General features: G+C 40.9%; 1 protein-coding gene across 23 annotated transcripts in view; it reads right to left on the bottom strand.

Moving 5' to 3' along the window:
• Positions 1-15573, bottom strand: part of neb (nebulin) — a 74108-nt gene extending 58535 nt beyond the window's left edge. For 20 of the 23 annotated variants that reach the window (XM_029125816.2, XM_029125822.2, XM_029125814.2 and 17 more), the window contains exons 1-15: positions 15489-15573; positions 14318-14392; positions 7826-7888; positions 6678-6785; positions 6316-6423; positions 6013-6222; positions 5703-5807; positions 5433-5537; positions 4841-4945; positions 4615-4722; positions 3952-4068; positions 1613-1714; positions 1335-1442; positions 1020-1124; positions 758-856 (exon numbers count right to left, since the gene is read on the bottom strand). In XM_029125816.2, the coding sequence (XP_028981649.2) occupies positions 758-856; positions 1020-1124; positions 1335-1442; positions 1613-1714; positions 3952-4068; positions 4615-4722; positions 4841-4945; positions 5433-5537; positions 5703-5807; positions 6013-6222; positions 6316-6423; positions 6678-6785; positions 7826-7888; positions 14318-14374 (1500 nt within the window). In that variant the 5' untranslated portion in view covers positions 14375-14392; positions 15489-15573. Of the gene's footprint in view, positions 1-757; positions 857-1019; positions 1125-1334; positions 1443-1612; positions 1715-3951; positions 4069-4614; positions 4723-4840; positions 4946-5432; positions 5538-5702; positions 5808-6012; positions 6223-6315; positions 6424-6677; positions 6786-7825; positions 7889-14317; positions 14393-14714; positions 14831-15488 lie in introns of all 23 variants that reach the window. The other 3 variants (XM_029125815.2, XM_029125818.2, XM_029125817.2) reach the window with 3 other exon arrangements.
• Positions 15574-19839: the final 4266 nt, after the last annotated feature.

Below are 19839 nucleotides of genomic sequence, written 5' to 3'. Positions count from 1 at the left end.
AGCAGGGGTCTTCAACCAGGGGTCCGGGGAAGATCTCTTGGTATAGAGGGAGGGAAAGAAAAGGGGTGTGTTTGTGATACATTTCTATAATAAAGAGCAAAAATATTATAGTACTGGAATGATTGGAGTTATGGAACAAATGTTTGTTTACCAATGTAAATTAATTTAACTGAGTTTGGGTAGGGGGGAAAAGTTTAAAGTTGAAGATACTTGCTTTAATGCTCCATATAGCTATAGTGCCTTCTAGTTGAGTAGACGAGTACTACAGCTGTTATTCAAAACCACTCGAGGGCAGTGCTGCTTCTCTGTGAGTTGTGTGAGGCTTTGGTTTTGGAGCTGTCTCTTCTAACGGTGTAACCCCCCCCCCTATCTGAGACCAGGGGTTATTTTCAGCAGACTGAACGCATGTTGCTATTAATACTACAGTGAGAGAGAGAAAGCTCTCTCTGGTTTCCATGGTGTCTGCAGGAAGACAGCTGGGCTATGCGCTATGTAGTTGAATGAGCACATTTTTAGGCAAGACCCATTAAGAACCTTTAGAGTCATGGCAACAGCTCATCCAAATATATTTTTCTGGAATGTATTTATTAATTGAATTATACTGTGTATATATATTCTTTTCATAAGGTTGTCTAACAGTTTTTAATAAGGTTGTCTTTTCAAGGGACACAGACATGTCACTGTAATTGCATAGTGTATCTAGTTAATAGGGAACATGACACTTATCTTAGGTACACTGTAAAAGTTGAATACATACATCACTCAGCTGTTTGGCGTTAATGGCGGCTTGTACTTGTACAGGTGAGTCCGTTACTTGCGTGAATTTAACCGTGCCCGGGTGTTGCCGGTAAACTTTCTGCAAAATAAAACAAAACATTTTTCAATTCATGTCACATAAAAAAGGAAATAAAGAAAATGCTATTTTCAATTACATTTGTTTAATGCAAACCTTATCAATGCTAATCAAGGTGCTAAATTTTACCACATTTTTCAAAAAAAAAATCAAGAAGCACACATACATCTTTACACTGTGCAAGTTTCTTTGTTGCTTCGTATTCTGGCGTCATGGTTTGAGGGAAGAAACATTTTGTCTTGATGTCCTCATAATCTGCTTTGTAATTTTGCTGAAAAGACAAAAGAAGAGATGATTTCTTGTTAATCATTGAGGGTGAACTGGCCTGGCCTATGGCCTGGTCATACAATAAAAATACAATGTTTACATCCCAAATGGAACTATTTTCCTTATATACTGTATCTTTCAAGGCTTGTGACTAGAGTCCTAGACAAAAATTGTGCGTTGTATAGTTTTTTACTATTAAGCATAAAAGACAAACCTCGTTCTTAATCTCCTCCATTTTCTTGCAGTGAAGCATGTAGATGTCTTCGTAGCTTCCAATATAGTGGCCCTTGACCTCTCGCTCATACTTGTCTTTATAATGTGCCTTTGAGTGGAGACCAAGGGGAAATGGATAAATACTAAGATCTATTTTTAACTACAAACAATAAAGAAGATCCACTTTGATTTATCAATCCAAGCTTGTACTGTACCATTAAAAAGTACAAAATAAAAGCAATCAATCACATCAGTAAAGACTATTAAACGAATACTCACATCACTGAACCGCTTTATAACAGAATCCATCTGGAATTTGGGCGTGTCACAGTAGTTGATACTGGACCCCCTTGATTTCTCATAGCTGGCCTTATACACTTTCTGCAAAGGGAGAGATCAAAGGAGAAATGTTCTACAAACAATTATCATAAAATATGGTTATGTCTCTCCCAGATCAAAGGTATAGATTTGTTTTAAGTATACTGTAGATCAAAGGTATTGTCACACCTCATATACGGATTACTTTTGGCTTTGAATTCATGAAAGTCTTTTAAATCCTCCACCATTTGCATCTTACAGTCATGTGAAATAGTAAGAGCACCCTGTGGAAATTTGTCTACTTTTTCAATTTGGGACACATGATATTTCAGCTAAATTCTGCATTCATTGATAAAGGTAACCTAATTTAACAAATCACACAGGGATACATAAACTTTGAAACCACTTATGCATTAACAGATTTGCAAGTTCCTTCATACAGAAAAATTTTTGGACACCCCATTTTTACCATCACATAAAATAACAGCTATACTAAAACAGGGGCAAATGACTGTAAAATCTTTTGAGATTTAGACATCCAGACTTTCATAAAAATTTGGAACTTAGTCTGGTTTGGTCTTGACCCTCAGAAACATAATTATTAATGCCCATGAGTCTGTGAGTCTCAAAGCAATTTGATGGACATCATTCCTTTGTTTGATGCATCATCAACAAATGAATAAAATTCCAGACCATTGGCAATCTACCAAATTCAGCTCAAGAGCGGACAGAAAATCATAGAAGTAGCTCCAATAAGAGGCGCCATGTTTGGTGAAAACAAAACACTGCCTTTGAACCTAATCCCACCCATAAAGCATGGAGCTGGTGGCATTAGGGTTTGGGTCTGCTTTGCTGCCTCAGTTCATGGCCAACTTGCTATCATTGGGTCAACCAAGGATTCAATATTGTGTTCGAAAAATGATTGCGGAAAATGTGAGGCCTTATAATCTGAAACAAAAATGGATCTTACAACAGGACAATGATCCAAAACATACAAGCAAAGCTACAACAGAGCAGCTAAAAAATAAGAGTGTTTTGGCATCGCCAAGTCAAAGCCCAGATCTTAGTTTTATCAAAATGCTGTGGGGGGCCTAAAACGGGCTGTGCATGAAAGGAGCCCCTTGGACGTGAGACAACTGAAGAAGTACTGTAAAGAAGAGTGGGCAAAAATTCCTGGTCGATGTAAGGGACTGGTACTGTAGGCAGTTACAAGAATCTGTTAAATGAAGTTATTTCAGACAAAGGGGGCAAAACCACCTATTGAAGCTAAGCGGTGCACAGATTGTTTGTGCTGTATTAAATTGTGTTGATTTATGAATTACTGATTGCAAAGTATAATATTTCAATATTTTGTTTTTTATTATTCATCTTTATTAGAACACAATATTGTTGAATGTCAAAAATAAAAGGTCAAATTTCCAGGTGATTTATTTACTTCTTCATATGACTGTATATCCAAAAGTAAGACTGTATGGCTACACTAATTATTTACAAATCGACAGCAAGTCACCAGAAACTAACTACATTCATCCAGCTATGTTGTAATATACATGGTCCCTCATTGTCTTCATTATCCATTATCCATCCATTATCCAATGATTAAGTTAGAGTGGCCCGTTACTCGCTGTCCCTCGTTGTCTTCATTATCACCACTTATCCAATGATTAAGTTAGAGTGGCCCGTTACTCGCTGTCCCTCGTTGTCTTCATTATCACCACTTATCCAATGATTAAGTTAGAGTGGCCTGTTACTCACTGTCCCTCGTTGTATTCATTATCACCACTTATCCAATGATTAAGTTAGAGTGGCTCGTTACTCACTGTCACAACTTAATTATTAACAATCCGCTGTGAAAATGTCTATCCTGTCAGCATCCAAATAGCAAACTGTCAAACTGTCTTTCTAAAAGTGGACTAATAAACACAGCAGAAGCTCAGTAGGAACACAAGCTGCTCAATGGGAAACACTTTAGAGAACCAACATATAACTTGTCCTATCTGCCAAAACATGGGATATTGGGCAACAGATAGCCTGGGCAACAGATTGGAGCATCTGACAGGTATATGAAAGGTTGCTTGATTAAATTCCCCTTCCTTCATTGTGAGAAATCTGTTTTTCTGCAAGACAGCGAATGCCAATATTTTCGAGTAGGTCAACCAAATAAGAACATCTGCTAAATGTAAATGTAATGTGTGCCGCTCTCAGACGACATGCGATGACATTCCTGTAACTTCTGTCTATTTGAGTAGGCTGACACCTGTTTGCACCACTAGTTCAGTGTTCCAGACTTAGACACCTACGTCACTTAAGATGGTGCCAGCGTATCTCATCTGCCTGAGAAGAGGGTTTTCAGTAGCTGGAAGAACATTGTAGTCGGCCACCGCTTTGTTCTTCTCATAGTCTTTCTTGTATCTTAACTGTGGAGAGAAGAATGCACGACAGATTGATGTGATGGAGTTATTCATAATGTGGCTAAATCAATTACTTGTCATTATCATGGCCGATTCTAAACAGAAATGTCAGCCGGCGTCGGTAGGCGGTTAAAGCCACAGATCTGGCGAGTGTTAAATTTCAGTTGAAATGAGAGTGAGGTACAGTTTCATTGCCACTAGCATGAATAAGGCATTCAACTAGTGTAGGATATGAGTGATTCGTGCTTTAAATGGCGTTCTGATTCTGGGTACAGAACACGCGTGGGCTTGTCCTGATGTCGGCGTGACAAAGGAGTCACTGTGTTGACTCACTCTCTGTTTAGAGCCAGAGGTCAACTCTCTGTCATGTGTCTCTCTGCCTGCTGCCTAATAAGATGGGTCTTTAAAAATACACTCAGTCAGATCTCACTGTTCCGGCTTCTTTTCTAGAAAACCAGCGGCAGATGGCTGATCGGTTGATTAGCTGGTTGGTTTTGCGTGTGTGTGTGTGTTTTAGTCCGTGTAACGTTCTTTGAGGGCTCTCAGACTCACCGAGCTACTGGCATGACCAGCCTTCTTGTGCTGTTTATATTCTGGCGTCTCAGTTTGCATATAATAGATTTGGTCTTTGATGTCCTCGTATGCAGCCGTGTACTTTTTCTGAAACGAGAAAAGACCCAAGGATTAAATATACTGGCATGTGTGAGGTGCGTTGTGATATAATGAACACATAATGTCAATGAATGCCGATGCCAATCAACGCGCTTGGCGGTCTTACGTCGCTGAGGTTGTCCATGGCCATCCTGCCAACAGCCACATCAAAGTAGGGTGTCTCGCACCACTTGCCCTTGACATTCTTGTTGTAATGTTCCCGGTACTTGAGCTGTTAAAGGGAAACAAGCAAAAGTCAGACAATGGCAACACTTAAAATGATAAACCCGTGAACTAAAGCCCTAAGATAGCAAATCGAGACGTTCTCCTGACATCATCAGTAGAAACGGGCTTCAATATAGACAACATCGGGGGGGGGGAGATTTCCATAACCTCAGGCTATTGTCATTGCTCCAGTCCTGTTTGCCAGAGCAGTGCTATTTGCTTTCCAGTGATACCATGGAGCAGCTGGCATGATATCCGCCTCTGTCTCCCAGTGACAGGACAACATGGCTAGGGACGGCAGAGCTCGGAGGAGTGTCAGGCGGTGAGGGCCAGCGCTCACTCGTCCCCACTGTCAGGACTCAGTAGCTGAGGGCTATGACAATGGTTCTCTCAAATGTCTCAATTATAACATGGTCAAGGATGATGAGGGACAGCTGGACGGAGTGGCGGAGAAGTAATGATTAATGAATAACTGCGTGTGTCACAGCACTCACGTCACTAAGCTGTTCAAAATTCTTCTTGGCCAGCTCCATATCGGGAGGGACAGCCAGAGAGGTGTACTTCGCCGTACGCTCAACGTGACCCTTCTTATACAGGATCTACACGGTAGGACAGAAAAAGAAGGGTGAGAACAGCTGATTTTAATGGAGACTGGGTTAAGTGAACCACTACGCTCATATACTGCATTCTGTTTTAACCACACTTCTCTTGTGTTTTCATGTTCAGAATAGATTGGATGTTTCAACGATAGGGGCAGGACTCACATCACTCAGCGCCTCCTGTGCCTTGGCCACCCGACGCAGCTCCGGAGAGTCACTGTAGGGGTAGAAAGTGGTCTTGTCCTCATCCCAGTCCTCCGTGTAGTGTTTCTGACCACACGGAAAAAGGAAGGTTAGGTCGGAGAAGGAATGTCTGCTTGAATATAAAGAAGGGCAAACAACCTTTTCCAAGTGAATGCCTTGAAAGAACTGCTTGTGAGATGTTCTTCTAATCTCATACGATGCAATTCATCAGCCTGGGACAACAAGTGTGGTAAGAGCACCGAAGACTGAGTAGTGTTTGGGATTCATTTACCTTGCTGTAGTTGGCAGCATTCTTCACAGCCAGGACAAGCTCAGGGGCGTCAGGGGGGAGCAGGTACCTGTCCTTGGTCTCATCCCACTTGGCCCTGTAGAGAACCTTGCTGATCAGCTCCGAGACGTGCTTGACATGAGCGATCTCTCTGGCCTCCCCGTCGTACAGACTGGTACACCTGACTTTATTACCCTCCATGCGATACTTCACCTAGCAGGGTCAAAGAGTTGTGTCGGTTTCCAAGTAGTTATATATATTTTACGTCCATCAGAAAACGACAGAATAGACTAAAGGCCCCCGTACCTCAGAGAGCTGCTCCTGAGCCTTTTTGATCCTAATCATCTCCGGGGTGTCAGCTGAGATGGCATAGGGTTGACCCTTACTCTCGTCATAGGCTTGTCGGTACTTGTTCTGTTATCGACACACGGGAAAGGAATAGCATTCTAATGAAACTGTGGTGAGCAGGAACACTTCAGGACTAAAAAGGCATTGGTCAGCACTGTCTTTATTTAGCAATCAACTGGAACAAACTAAAAGGAACATAACAAGGATGACCTGGATCAGAAAGACACGTTTTCCATTTCAAAATGGTTCTCTACAATGTGCCCTAATGAACACGACTTAAGGTCCTGTTGAAGTTGTGACAGTATTAAGGTCCTGCTTACGTGGGAGAACAAGTCCATCATCTTCTGGCTGTGGGCCAGGTAAGGAGTCATGAACTTGGAAGTGTCCACCTTAGCCCTCTTCCTGATGACTCTCCTGACAGGCACACCCTGCGTAGCAACAGAACTCTGGTAAATGTCTGGCATACACTATGGCTGCTGTTCCTTTGTGACAGGAGAACAGGCCATGGGTTGGGTTCAACTGATCATTTACAATACATTAGCATCAAGGGGCTCGTGAGACAGTAGTCAAATTATATTAGCTACAGTATAGGCGGAAGAGCCCAAAACTAGGTTGAAGCAGGACTACAGAAATTCTGCTCAAGTAAAATGTAAATGAATGGATACACAAATGAAGCAAAAACAGAAATTACATTTGCACTAGAAAAAGAGACACGTAAAAGCAACACTGGCTTATTTGTGCTACTCTGCGACCAAGTTACTTACCTGTAGGAATGCAACATAACGGCAAGTAAGAAAGGATTACTATAAGCTACTAATAGCATGTTTTAGTACTTTATCAAAGCATTACAGGTAATGATTAGATGATTCTACATTGCGGTAACACAATGGGATGTTACAGAGGAAGGTTTTGGTTAATACAAGATGGGTCAGAATATCGGTCAGATTGCTAGAGCTGCTTAAAATAACAAAGACACTAAACAAAGAACACTGGACATTAAAAAAGACTTAAGCAAAGGGAAGGTCAAACAGGAAAATGATAAGCCAATTGGAAAGAAGCACAGTTAGAGCCAAAAGAGACACACAATTGACCTCATGCATCAATGCATCATTTAGCAACATCTGCCTATATGAGGGCTATAGCATATATTTTGTAGTATCCACTAGCCTTGGGGCCAACGTAGAACAATTTACATGAAGTCGTGATTTGTGAATTACCCAAACAAACATCTTTTTGTTTTGGAACTCACTTTTAGAATGATCAAGAATGTCCTTCTCGACTTGAGTAAATTGTGAATTGTTAAACAAGGGCGTTTGTTTAATAACCCACTGGGTGAACACACACTTATATAGTATCCTTGTCTTTGTTCATTGGAATAACCCCCATACCGTAGCATGCAAGCACAGGCGAAGCTTGGTCAGCTGCTTGTGCGATTTATTTCAGTGCTGTTCTCTGACTGTTGCTTTACCTCTTGTGCCACTTGACTTGAGGCCTGGTGAGAGGTGGTCGAAGACACTGTCTCCTCAAAATACTACGAATATAGGAGCAACTTGCTTATTTCAAGATTGCCATGAAAGGAAGACATCACACATTTATTGGATTGAGTTCCCCCCCAGCTCCGGTGCCATCAGTTTACAGGACAAATATTATATATTTAGATTGGATCTTTTTTGTTATTTTGCAGTCAAATTTTATTATCAGGCCCACTTAGGGCAGATATTTTTCATATTTTATTTTAGTTGTAATAATTATACTCACTTAATACTGATCTTTGCCATCATTACAATAATGCTTATAGTAACAATGCCCAATATTATGTTTTCAGCAAATAATTTCAGATTTCCCCTAAAGTCTTTGGCAATCTCAATAATGATCTCATAATTACATTCACTGTAGCTAATGTAATAAAAGGTTCCAACTATTTCAGATCTCTCCAGTGACTATGAATGTGTCCTTGTGGAGCTGGGAAAATTACTGATGATTACTGAAGAATTTAATGGAGCCTACATTCCAGGGGAAAAGAGGAGCAAGAGCTTATTATAGCCCTGAAGGTCTGACTGACAGAACCCCTTGACTTGCAATAACTAGGAATAATGACTATACACCCTCACATGACCTCCCTGAAATCATTGTTATTTCATATATTAGTCCATTATCCTTGTTGTGAATCGAAATATCTAAGATGGATAAAACTGCTTTGATCCCTAGTGGTTCTACTAATACACTACAGTATCTTACTACAGTATCTTACTGCAGTATCTTACTACAGTATGTACTTCAATCAGAGCGACATGCTGTAAAAAGGCAATACAAACTTGATTAACCTTTCAAAGGATAAATCTCAGATGTTTTAGTTTTTAAATTACTTAGAGGAAGGGCATCCAATAAATTACATTTATATGGCCTAAACTAAAAACCTTCTCTTGTTCCTGAATAGCCTGTGTCTAACTTCAACTATGGTAATGTAGCCGATGACCTCTGTGAATTGAAAATAAGACCACATTCTTCGTACATAGGAAGACAGTTATTGCCATAACATTAATACAAAACTTAAAGCCCTGTGAGTAATTTTTAAAACTGTACCGCTAGACCAGTCTAGAAAACATTTGAATGAACTTTCAGAATGGTTATGTGTCCTGTACTGAGAGACCAGAGCTAGGGAAAACACCTCAAACATCTGAAACACGAGAAAGAGGCTGTTTTCTGACTCTACAAAACCGCAGGAGAATCCTACAGGGATAACCCCCCCACCCACCTTCCAAATGTGTTTCACTAACTGAAGTAAGAATGGAGGACTGAGAAGGGTTTCAATCTGCTAGCCTGATTCCTGATCTGTAAGAGTAAACATGAAATCTGACAGGTTAAGATTCTGCTACAACAGAGTCCAGATCTGCCTCTCACATATATTTAACTGAAAGGTGGATGTTGGTCTCTACATATGTATCCAGATCTTAAGCACATTCTGTGAGAGTGACATTAGCAGACCCTATGCCAGCTGACCCGGGGTTACAGGAGCTACTGCAGCGGTATTTGCAGCATGCAGAACAGCCCTTCTCACTATACTCCTCAGAGGGATCTCTGCCTGCCAGTCTACCTTGGATGCCTGCAGCCAGATGTATATCTCCTGTACTGTCCTGTCATGAGAGTTTTTAACAGCCACAGATCAGTGTTTCCTTTACTGTGGTAAATATAGACCGCAAAGCTTTAGATCAATCTCAGAATTGGTTACCGTTAAATGGAAAAGGTAAAAAAAAAAGATTCTTAAACAATAAATTGTTATGAATCAAATTGTTATGAATCAAATCTTCCTGTTAATATATGTACCATATCTTTTTTTAAGCTCATCTCATGTCATTTGGAACTCTTAAATGGTCATCTCAACTTTCTGTGTCACAAGGGTATAAATATGAGGTGACACTTTACAGGCTAAAACAGCACTGCGTCCCACAGTCTGTCAGCTCATTTCTTTGCACATTGCTCATTGATCACAGCACGAGCGCACATAAACATTTATCCACCAATCACAATCCTGAACATCCTTTCCCGGCCAAGCCACCCGTGAAGTAGCCTAAAGCGGCTGTCAATCTCAAAATGCATAGCAGTGAAATAATCTCCAGAACATCCCCAAGGTTTGCTCTATTATGGTGGTGGTCGTGTTTTAAGAGATCAGTGTTGACCAAACCACTGTCTTGTGCTTAACTATCATGTGACAGCTGATGTGAAAGGAAGTAACGCAACAAACTCCCTGTACAAACACCCTGTACGACCGAAGCAGGAGCTTGGTCCGCATTGCCGGCAGTAAGTCAGACTTGTTCCCATTGCATGTTGGACTCCGGCAGGGCTGCCATTTGTCGCCGGTTCTGTTTGTAATTTTTATGGACAGAATTTCTAGGCGCAGCTAGGGGCCGGAGGGTGTCAGGTTTGGGGACCACACGATTTTGTCACTGCTCTTTGCGGATGATGTTGTCTTCAAACCAGGACCTTCCACATGCACTGGGACGGTTTGCAGCCGGGTGTGAAGCGGTGGGGATGAGAAACAGTACCTCCAAATCCGAGGCCATGGTCCTCAGTCGGAAAAGGGTGGCTTGCCCACTTCAGGTTGGTGGAGAGTGCCTGCCTCAAGTGGAGGAGTTTAAATATCTAGGGGTCTTGTTCACGAGTGAGGGAAGGATGGAACGGGAGATTGACAGACGGATCGGTGCAGCTTCTGCAGTAATGCGGTCGATGTATCGGTCTGTCGTGGTGAAGAAAGAACTGAGCAGCAAGGCAAAGCTCTCGATTTACCGGTCAGTCTACGTTCCCACTCTCACCTATGGTCATGAGCTTTGGGTCATGACCGAAAGGACAAGATCCCGGATACAGGCGGCCGAAATGAGGGTGGCTGGGCGATCCCTTAGAGATAGGGTGAGAAGCTCGGTCACCCGGGAGGAGTAAGAGTAGAGCCACTGCTCCTCCACATCGAGAGGGGTCAGCTGAGGTGGCTTGGGCATCTGTTTCGGATGCCTCCGGAACGCCTTCCCGGGAAGGCCCCCGCGACCCAGCCCCGGATAAGTGGAAGATGATGGATGGATGGATCTTACTTTTGGGTGGTATTGCCTGGCCCTTGTTGGTCCAATTAAAGTTTCTGAGACTTGGTGCAATACTCCAAATGTGATCCTTTGATAATCTTTGTATTTTTCAAACCATCCTCCTCACAGTGCATGTGGGCAACATTTTCCAGGCAGGGTTATTACAACTTCCTAATTATAGACCTAATAGCAAAGATGTGTATTTTCAGGCGTGTGGACAATTTTTTTGTCCATTACCTAATTAATGAAGGTCAACAACCTTTTTGTCTCATTTCATTTGCGTGTTCTCTGACCTTCCCCATGTTGACAGATGACTAAGGGACATTTGCATGTGTCACCTAATACTCCAGTGAAATAGGGAGTAATAGATGAAGATATAAGAGTTCCCTAATTTCTCAGAAAAATTTATGAATGGGAAGATGCATCTTTAAGATTTAGTTCATAGGGAATTTGTAGTGGTAAGATGGATCTGATAAAAAAAATCAATAAAACATTTTCCGAGCCTGTACTTCTCATCTTTACCAATGGAGACGATAATTCTGTACTATTCTGAGAAAGCGCCCTTTGTTCTAATTGTTAATTGCTGAAAATGAAATTATCCACATAAATAAGCCCTTAATAAATAACAATCCTGAGATACAGCGGGGAGAACAAGTATTTGATACACTGCCAATTTTGCAGGGTTTCCTACTTACAAAGCATGTAGAGGTCTGTAATTTTTATCATAGGTACACTTCAACTGTGAGAGATGGGATCTAAAAAGAAAATCCAGAAAATCACATTGTATGTATTAAATAATTATTTTGCATTTTATTGCATGACATAAGTATTTGATCACCTACCAACCAGTAAGAATTCTGGCTCTCACAGACCTGTTAGTTTTCTTTAAGAAGCCCTCCTGTTCTCCACTCATTACCTGTATTAACTGCACCTGTTTGAACTTGTTACCTGTATAAAAGACACCTGTCCACACACTCAATCAAACAGACTCCAACCTCTCCACAATGGCCAAGACCAGATACCTGCACAAGGCTGGGATGGGCTACAGGGCAATAGGCAAGCAGCTTGGTGAGAAGGCAACAACTGTTGGGGCAATTATTAGAAAATGGAAGAAGTTCAAGATGATGGTCAATCTCCCTCGGTCTGGGGCTCCATGCAAGATCTCACCTCGTGGGGTATCAATGATCATGAAAAGGTGAGGGATCAGCCCAGAACTACACGGCAGTACCTGGTCAATGACCTGAAGAGAGCTGGGACCACAGTCTCAAAGAAAACCATTAGAAACACACTATGCCATCATGGATTAAAATCCTGCAATGCACGCAAGGTCCCCCTGCTCAAGCCAGCGCATGTCCAGGCCTGTCTGAAGTTGGCCAATGACCATCTGGATGATCCAGAGGAGGAATGGGAGAAGGTCATCTGGTCTGATGAGACAAAAATAGAGCTTTTTGGTCTAAACTCCACTCACTGTGTTTGGAGGAAGAAGAAGGATGAGTACAACCCCAAGAACACCATCCCAACCATGAAGCGTGGAGGTGGAAACATCATTCTTTGGGGACTCTTTTCTACAAAGGGGACAGGATGACTGCACCGTATTGAGGGGAGGATGGATGGGGCCATGTATCGTGAGATCTTGGCCAACAACCTTCTTCCCTCAGTAAGAGCATTGAAGATGGGTCGTGGCTGGGTCTTCCAGCATGACAACGACCCGAAACACACAGCCAGGGCAACTAAGGAGTAAGACCTCTACATGCTTTGTAAGTCGGAAAACCTGCAAAATCAGCAGTGTATCAAATACTTGTTCTCCCCACTGTATCTGTTCTCCAGAATAACTCAAAAAGCTACCATTTGATGACCCGAAAGGTAACTACCTATAAAAACTGTATGTTTCTCCCCAGTCTGTAGATCAGATGAAAGAAGCCTTCTTACTATGAACATGAAGTAATCCCGTTAAAAATGGCCTCTAATATTTATATGAAAGGGGTAGTGAAATCAGAGTGTATTGTTATTTTTCTTTTTTTCCTTACAAAGGATTTACATCTTTGCATATTAAAGATAGGTAAATCTCTTTGAAACGTTAATATGTTATATGGGAACCAAACAATACATTTCTAAATTCTGTTGTTAGAGGTTTTGCCTTTTATTTTAATTTTTTTAGAAGTTTTGAATATATTTCCAAATGTAACATTCTTTCACATTCTCAATTATTTGGATTCCCCTATAAGTTATCAACAACATGATGTATAGATTAATACAAGGCTAACTTTAATCCTATTTCACCATGAAATAAGAGATTAATTTATTAGCCTTCTGCTTTCACTCTTCCATTGGACATTAACACAGAGAGGACCATCACAAAGAAACACATTGACATAATAGGTAAGACATCCTTACAGCTTGGGGAGCTGTCAGAACTAGGATATTTTGTTTGGGTTATTCTGGTACTAAACCACATCCGGAAAAACCAGTCTGAAGCCAAACACCTCAAAATTTTTATTGTGGTTTTGCAATATTGCATATCGTTGATGAAAGGCAAAATATTAACCTGCTGATACAGTACTATATACCTAAAATTCAACATCGGTCACAAGAAAATGGCAGCTCCCCAAGTTTACAGGTTGTCTATCAATCCATCATTGTTCTGAATCAAACATCATTCCAACTTTACTACACATTTCACACGTAGAGTGTAAGAAATGTAATAGATAACGAATGATGATGGAAGTTTTGATTTAGGCATATTGTAATACAGTGTAACCTAATATGAAGGAATGTCTGCAGTATCTTCAAACTGGCTGCAGTGTACTAATAACTAGATGTATCCCACCAGTGCACTCCTGCCATTAGAACCTATAATGTTCAGCAGCTGATCTGTCTGGTAGGTGTGTGGATATAGGGCTCTGGTCAGGTAATGTGTAATTATAACAAATTAAAAGACTTGCCATGTTGAACTATGCTCTGCTAAAGGATGAAACAACTGGATTTTTAAATTAGTTTTCATTGAAATTACTGGTCCCCAGTCTGACCAGAGCCATGTCTCTAGCTAGCATTTAGGGAGATGGCTGTTCTCCTGAAACAGGATCTAACCCTGGTCACAGCTCAGAGATGCCTGAGCTCCGTAACTGCTGACTGGGGTGGTATCAAAAGTAAGCTGACTATTCATAGGGACTGAATGAAGCTAGGCCACTGAACCTGCAGACCCACCAGTACAGGGGACAGGGAAGTTGCCTGTGGACTGCTGAGCTGAGATCACAGAGGGCTTGGAAAAGGGATGGGGTTCGAAACCACCATTGGTATATGTGTACGGTTCAACTACCCAAGCCAGAAATAGTCGGGAGGCCTAAGACAGCAATGGTGTGTTCTGTTGGTCTTGCAAGAAAGTGTTTACTTACCTCTTCCTCAAAAATCTCCTCTTCCTCATACTCGTCAATTTCTTCATTCTCATCCATGATTATGGTGTTTTTGTCCTAAAACACATCAGGCATTTAACTTCTCATTTTGTACCCCCAAGTAAGCTATGGTTTAAGCTGTACAATCACAACTGACAACCATCTATTCTCTATAATGGGGACAATACTAGTGCCCCCCATAGAGCGAGGAGTCTCTACCAGACGCTTAAGGACCTCATTATATACTTATATAATAATGAATCCACCTTGCTGTGTAGTGAACCCCAAACATCAAAACCAGAGACAAAATATGAACAAAACTCTCCAACAAAATAATTCACACTTAATGATATAATATGCACAATGATGGCAAAATGCTGAACAGTGAAACACACCATACCCGAGAAAGATTCCTGTAGTATTTCCGACAACCTTAGAAAAGAAAGCTCATCACTTGCCGTCCACTAGGGTCCAAAACTGATATTCCACTTTGAGTTTTACGTTTTGCGTTCAAGCCTGGACAAATAAACAGATATGACTCAAAATTCACTCTCACTGTGATTAACTCCACATCAGATCAGATGAAGCTCAGGTACAGTTAGGGTTATGTGAGACTAAGCTGCACTGGAATGCTTTTTTCAGGCCTATAGGCTTTGGTGAGTTTGACACCCAAACCCTCCCTAAAGCGGCACTGCGCCTCCTGGCTGAAGGGCTGGGACAGCTGCCCTCATAGCACTCCAGCTATTTGTCGTGTAAGCTAATGCCACAACCTGATTGGCTGGCTTTGTTTAGCTAACGGAACGCCAATGCCTTCTGAGGCTGCAGGTTAAATATAGGATCGCTGTACTAACTACCTTTTTTTAGTTGTCGGCTACCAAGTTTTTATATATATATTTGGTTTTCCATCAAAAGTGACGTTGGGAAGCAGAAGTTGGGGAAAAATACAACAAACTTCTGGTGCATTCAAAGATGTCCCATTGGCAGCCTCTGGAGATCCACTGCTCCTTTAACAAGCACAACGCCTGTTAAATGGTCTTCCTTGTGTCTTCATTATCTCTAAGCCATCCAATTGTAGAACAAGACAAAATGTAACAAAAAAAAAGTCCCAAACAAAGGCCAAGCTGGAGGAAGAAAGTAAGGAATATATTCAGTTTAATTTTTTCTATTTGCTTACCAGTTAACTTTTGAGTTTAATCGTTTTCCAAGCCGCCAAAGAGCCTCCCCAACTTCCCTCCACAGAAACGATGGGTGACAGCTCACAGTTGCAGAAGCACCCCGATTATCATGTGGTCCAAATAGCCAATCAGAGACTGGCTTTCTCGGGTTTCAAAATCTAAATATACATAAGTGATCCCTTCAGAGAAGAGCACCTGTTGAGTAATGTATGAGGGAGCGATGCATCTGCAAGGAACCGGTAGGAAAGTGGAAATGAGTGAAAAGAAAACAAGAGAAAAGTCCCAATGTCTTCCCACCCAGGGGAGTGATGTGATCACAAATGTCCACCGGTATTGGAGAGGTAGCAGAGGGCTCTGCGGCATCTCAGATTAGGAGTGCTAATATAGGATCAGTTTTACACTTCAAATCATAATTAAAATGGTAAGATGCTTGATACGTGAGGCCTGTGGAGAGACTGGTACTGCAGTTCAGGTGGGGGTTACTGGAGACTAGAGACTGTGGCCAGGGTCGGTCACATTAACCCACCCTGGCCAATAGGCCAGCAGGGCTGTGTGGTGTCTGGAAACAGGTCAAAGCCATAATGGACCACTGAATTTGACTGGAATCATCCTGCTGTTCCACCAGCAATCCTAAATAAAGACACACCATAAATTACTGAATGTCTTGTGACTATGATACCGAGCTCCCGATGTCCCGGAATTACTAATAACTAGCCATATTGAACTTCTAGATTGAGATTTGCCTGTGAATGAAAGGTTTTATCAGACATCACCAGTAACACTGCACTGTAAAAAATAAAAATGATGTGCCCGTTTTGAATGTTTACCTTTCCTGACTGTTTTTATATCAGTTTATCACTCGTCATGGCACAACAAGCTGCGTAAAATCAAAATATATACAATACCAGCCAAAAGTTTGGACACATTTATTGATTCAAGAGTATTGTTTTAGTTTTACCAACTTGTAGAACAATAGTGAAGACATCAAAACTATGAAATAAAACATGGAATCATAATGCAACCAAAGTAGTCACATAGTAGCTTCTACAAAGTAGCCACCCTTTGCCTTAATGGCAGCTTTTCACACTTTGTATTCTCTCAACCAGCTTCATGAGGTAGGCACCTGGAATGCATTTCAATGTGAAAATGTAATTTGTGGAATTGTTTCTATTGTCAGTTGTGTTGTGACAAGGTTGGGTTGCTATACAGAAGACATCATGTCTGTACTGTAGTAGTTCATATTAAGGCAAGAACCATTCAAATAAGGCATTCAAAGATATAAGTAACTCCAGAAACTTGATTCATCAATTTTTGCAGGTAACATTTACAAACCCTGTGAATATTTTCTGGGCTGTGGGGTGATATTATTTTGTTATGGTTAGTAGCATCATTATCATCAGTAATCTACTTTTTCCAGATTTCCTGTTTTTCTACCTTTTAGTTGCATCTCTGAAGTCTTACATGTCAGACCCTCCCATAGACTCCCCTACTTTCCTTCATCTGCACTGGTCTGAAAATACAGTGTAGGTGAAAGCAATATGGTGGATTCTTCTTACGTATCAGTTTTTATGTCCGCTAAGTCGATCATTTACTAGTTCAATGCAGAGTAAGCAGAGGTGAAATGGAAGGCCTTCTATCCAGAGCAACCAGAGCACCAGAGCAAGGGGGTAAAACAGACAGCCTCTGTCTCACTGATCCCCTTGACAGACAGATATAAAAAGTACTCAGGGTTACAAATAAAAAATACAGCAGGGGACTATTTCGAGCTACAGTGTAAGTGCATGTACAGTGGAGGGGGGAAGGGTTGTCGATACAGCATTCCCTAAAACTAGCGATAGCTGAGTAAAAAGGTGTGGTACACATACACTAAGCTCAAACAACACCCAACAAAAAGGAGGTGTAGGGGAGTGTGTCTGCTGATCCTCCTTACAGCCTCTGGTTGAAGTATTGAACATCTCCCAAAAGGGGAAGGGAGCCGCTGGAGCCTGAGTGACAGGCACAGCTGAGTCTTTTTCGCCTCCCACTGCGTCTCCCTCTTTACCCCACCCCCCTCCCTCCCTCCCTCCCAGGGTCACAAAGGTATATATCAGCACTCTGGATGCTGCATATCTAGCCATCGTTAGTAGAAAGGCAAATTGAGGATTAATATGAAATTGGGCTAATGTGGACATGTGGCATGTGGCACACAATCTTTGTTGAAATGGCTTGTTAACTCAATATGATACTTTTGTACACACAGTCTACAGTGTCATTATTTATCTGTTTGGTAGATTGCTGTTGTCGCTGTAAGTACAGTGACTCTCAAAAGCATTCATCCATTTTGGAGTTTTCCCCAAAAAAATTGTGTTACATTACAAATTACAATGGATGAAATTTTAAGGCCAGAACTGAAGATTTTCTGCCTCGTCGTGAAGCGTTATGTTTGACACAAGCCAACACCGCACATCATTATCCAATGGAAGATTATGGGGGTGAATGCTTACGAAGCCGGTTATTTTCAGTGTTGTATTCGTAATTCATTTACAACAATTCTAAATAAGAACACAATTCAAATTTTTGACCTTTTTTGTTATTATTTGATATTGAAACAGTAAAAATGGTTGCGCTCTCCCAAAAAACTGTTGGATTTTTCTAAGCTTACTAGCCATGCTCCACGGTAAAAAAAATTAAGTAGTTAATTTAGCAGTCATCAAATGCTTTTCGAGTGGCTTACAACCGTCAACCAACACAATATACAAAATAATAACAAAACAAAATATTATGGGTAAAAATACTGAATAAACAATGTTTATTTTACCTAATAATTGTATAGTATATGTCATAGTCTCACTGTAGCCTACACTTAGATCAAGAGTGATTGGAGCTGGAGGGTATGTAACACAGTCATGACAAATTCCTTATCATTAGTTTATCAAGGTTAGGAGAACATCATAGCCTGTAAAACATTTTTAACAAATAAACATGCAGTTTTTAACAGAATCTAATGTAGTCACCACAGTATATTTTACTGTAAGATAATAGTGGTAATGAACAGAATAGGGAAGGTATTTTATGCTATCAAATTACTGTTTGACTGTCATTTTTTTAGTTTTGGTTAATGTAGTAAAAATGCTATTACAGTATTGTGAAAAAGTAAGTACACCCCTTGGAATGTTGCCTTTTTGTTTTTCGGTTTGGCCATTACTTTCAACACTATTGACAAAGTAACCTAATGGAAGATTATACTTTGCAATCATTTATTCATAAAAAATCTACAGAAGTGTAAAAGAATAAGGAAACCCCTAGCTTCAGTTGCTGGTGTTGCCCCCTTTGGCTGAAGTAACTTAATGTATCCATTTCTTGGAACTGTCTATCAGTCTCTAATATTGGCTGGGAGAATAGTTTTTCCAATCTTCTTTACAGTACGGTTTCAACTTTGTCGTGTTCGAAGGCCTCCTTGCATGTATGACCTGCTTCATGTCCCACCCCACAGTATTTTGATTAGAATAAAATTTGGGCTTTGACTTTGCCATTCCATAACACTATATATTTTCATTGTGAACCGTTCTGTTGTAGCTTTGCTTGTGTGTTTTGGATCATTGTCCTGTTCCAAGATCCATGTTCAGTTCAGCTTCTAGCCTTCCACACATTCTTCTGGTATGAAATTCATGGTTGACCATAATCTTTTGCCAAACATGATGTCTGGCATTGCAACCAAACAACTCCACTCATCTGTCAAGAGCACATTGTTCCAGTAGTTTAGACATTTACTCAGGTGATGTCCAGCAAAACTCAGTTGTGTCCTGATATTCTTTTTAGGGAACAGAGGATTCATCCTTCTCCCGACCTCCCATGTAGTCTTTGTGCGGTCTCTTTTTAACAGTTGACTCAAACATTATGACATTTATTGAAGTACTGTATGTCCCTTGATTTAACCCTGGGGTTATAGAGACTTATCAGTAACTGTTGAGCTGAATTTGGTTGGACGAACTGCCCTGTGAAGACTGCCAGTAATCTGGAATTTTCTCCATTGGTAAAAGATCAGTCAGAGAGTAAAATTATGTACTTCAAATAGTTTGGACGTGGCTTTGTAACCCCTCCCAGCCCCATGGTCTTCTGAGGGCCTCAGGTGGATCTTTTGATCTTGGCATTAAGTGTTACCACACACCCATGTGGTTAAGACCAAACCAGACCAAACCAGACCAATCAGACGCTTGATTCCAAATAAAGCCCATCTGCACAATTCTGAGATGTTTGACCAAATTTATTTTTATATTGCAACACATGCATATAGTCCCCCTTCCCTAAAGGTCAACACTTAGTTGACCATGAAAATATATCTGGCCTAAATCATTGTCAGCAGACTCATAA

The sequence above is a fragment of the Esox lucius genome, chromosome 16, assembly GCF_011004845.1.
Source record: "Esox lucius isolate fEsoLuc1 chromosome 16, fEsoLuc1.pri, whole genome shotgun sequence".
Lineage (NCBI taxonomy): Eukaryota > Metazoa > Chordata > Actinopteri > Esociformes > Esocidae > Esox > Esox lucius.
The sequence above is the reverse complement of the archived record's forward strand: the minus strand, read 5'-3'. Positions and strand labels throughout refer to the sequence as shown.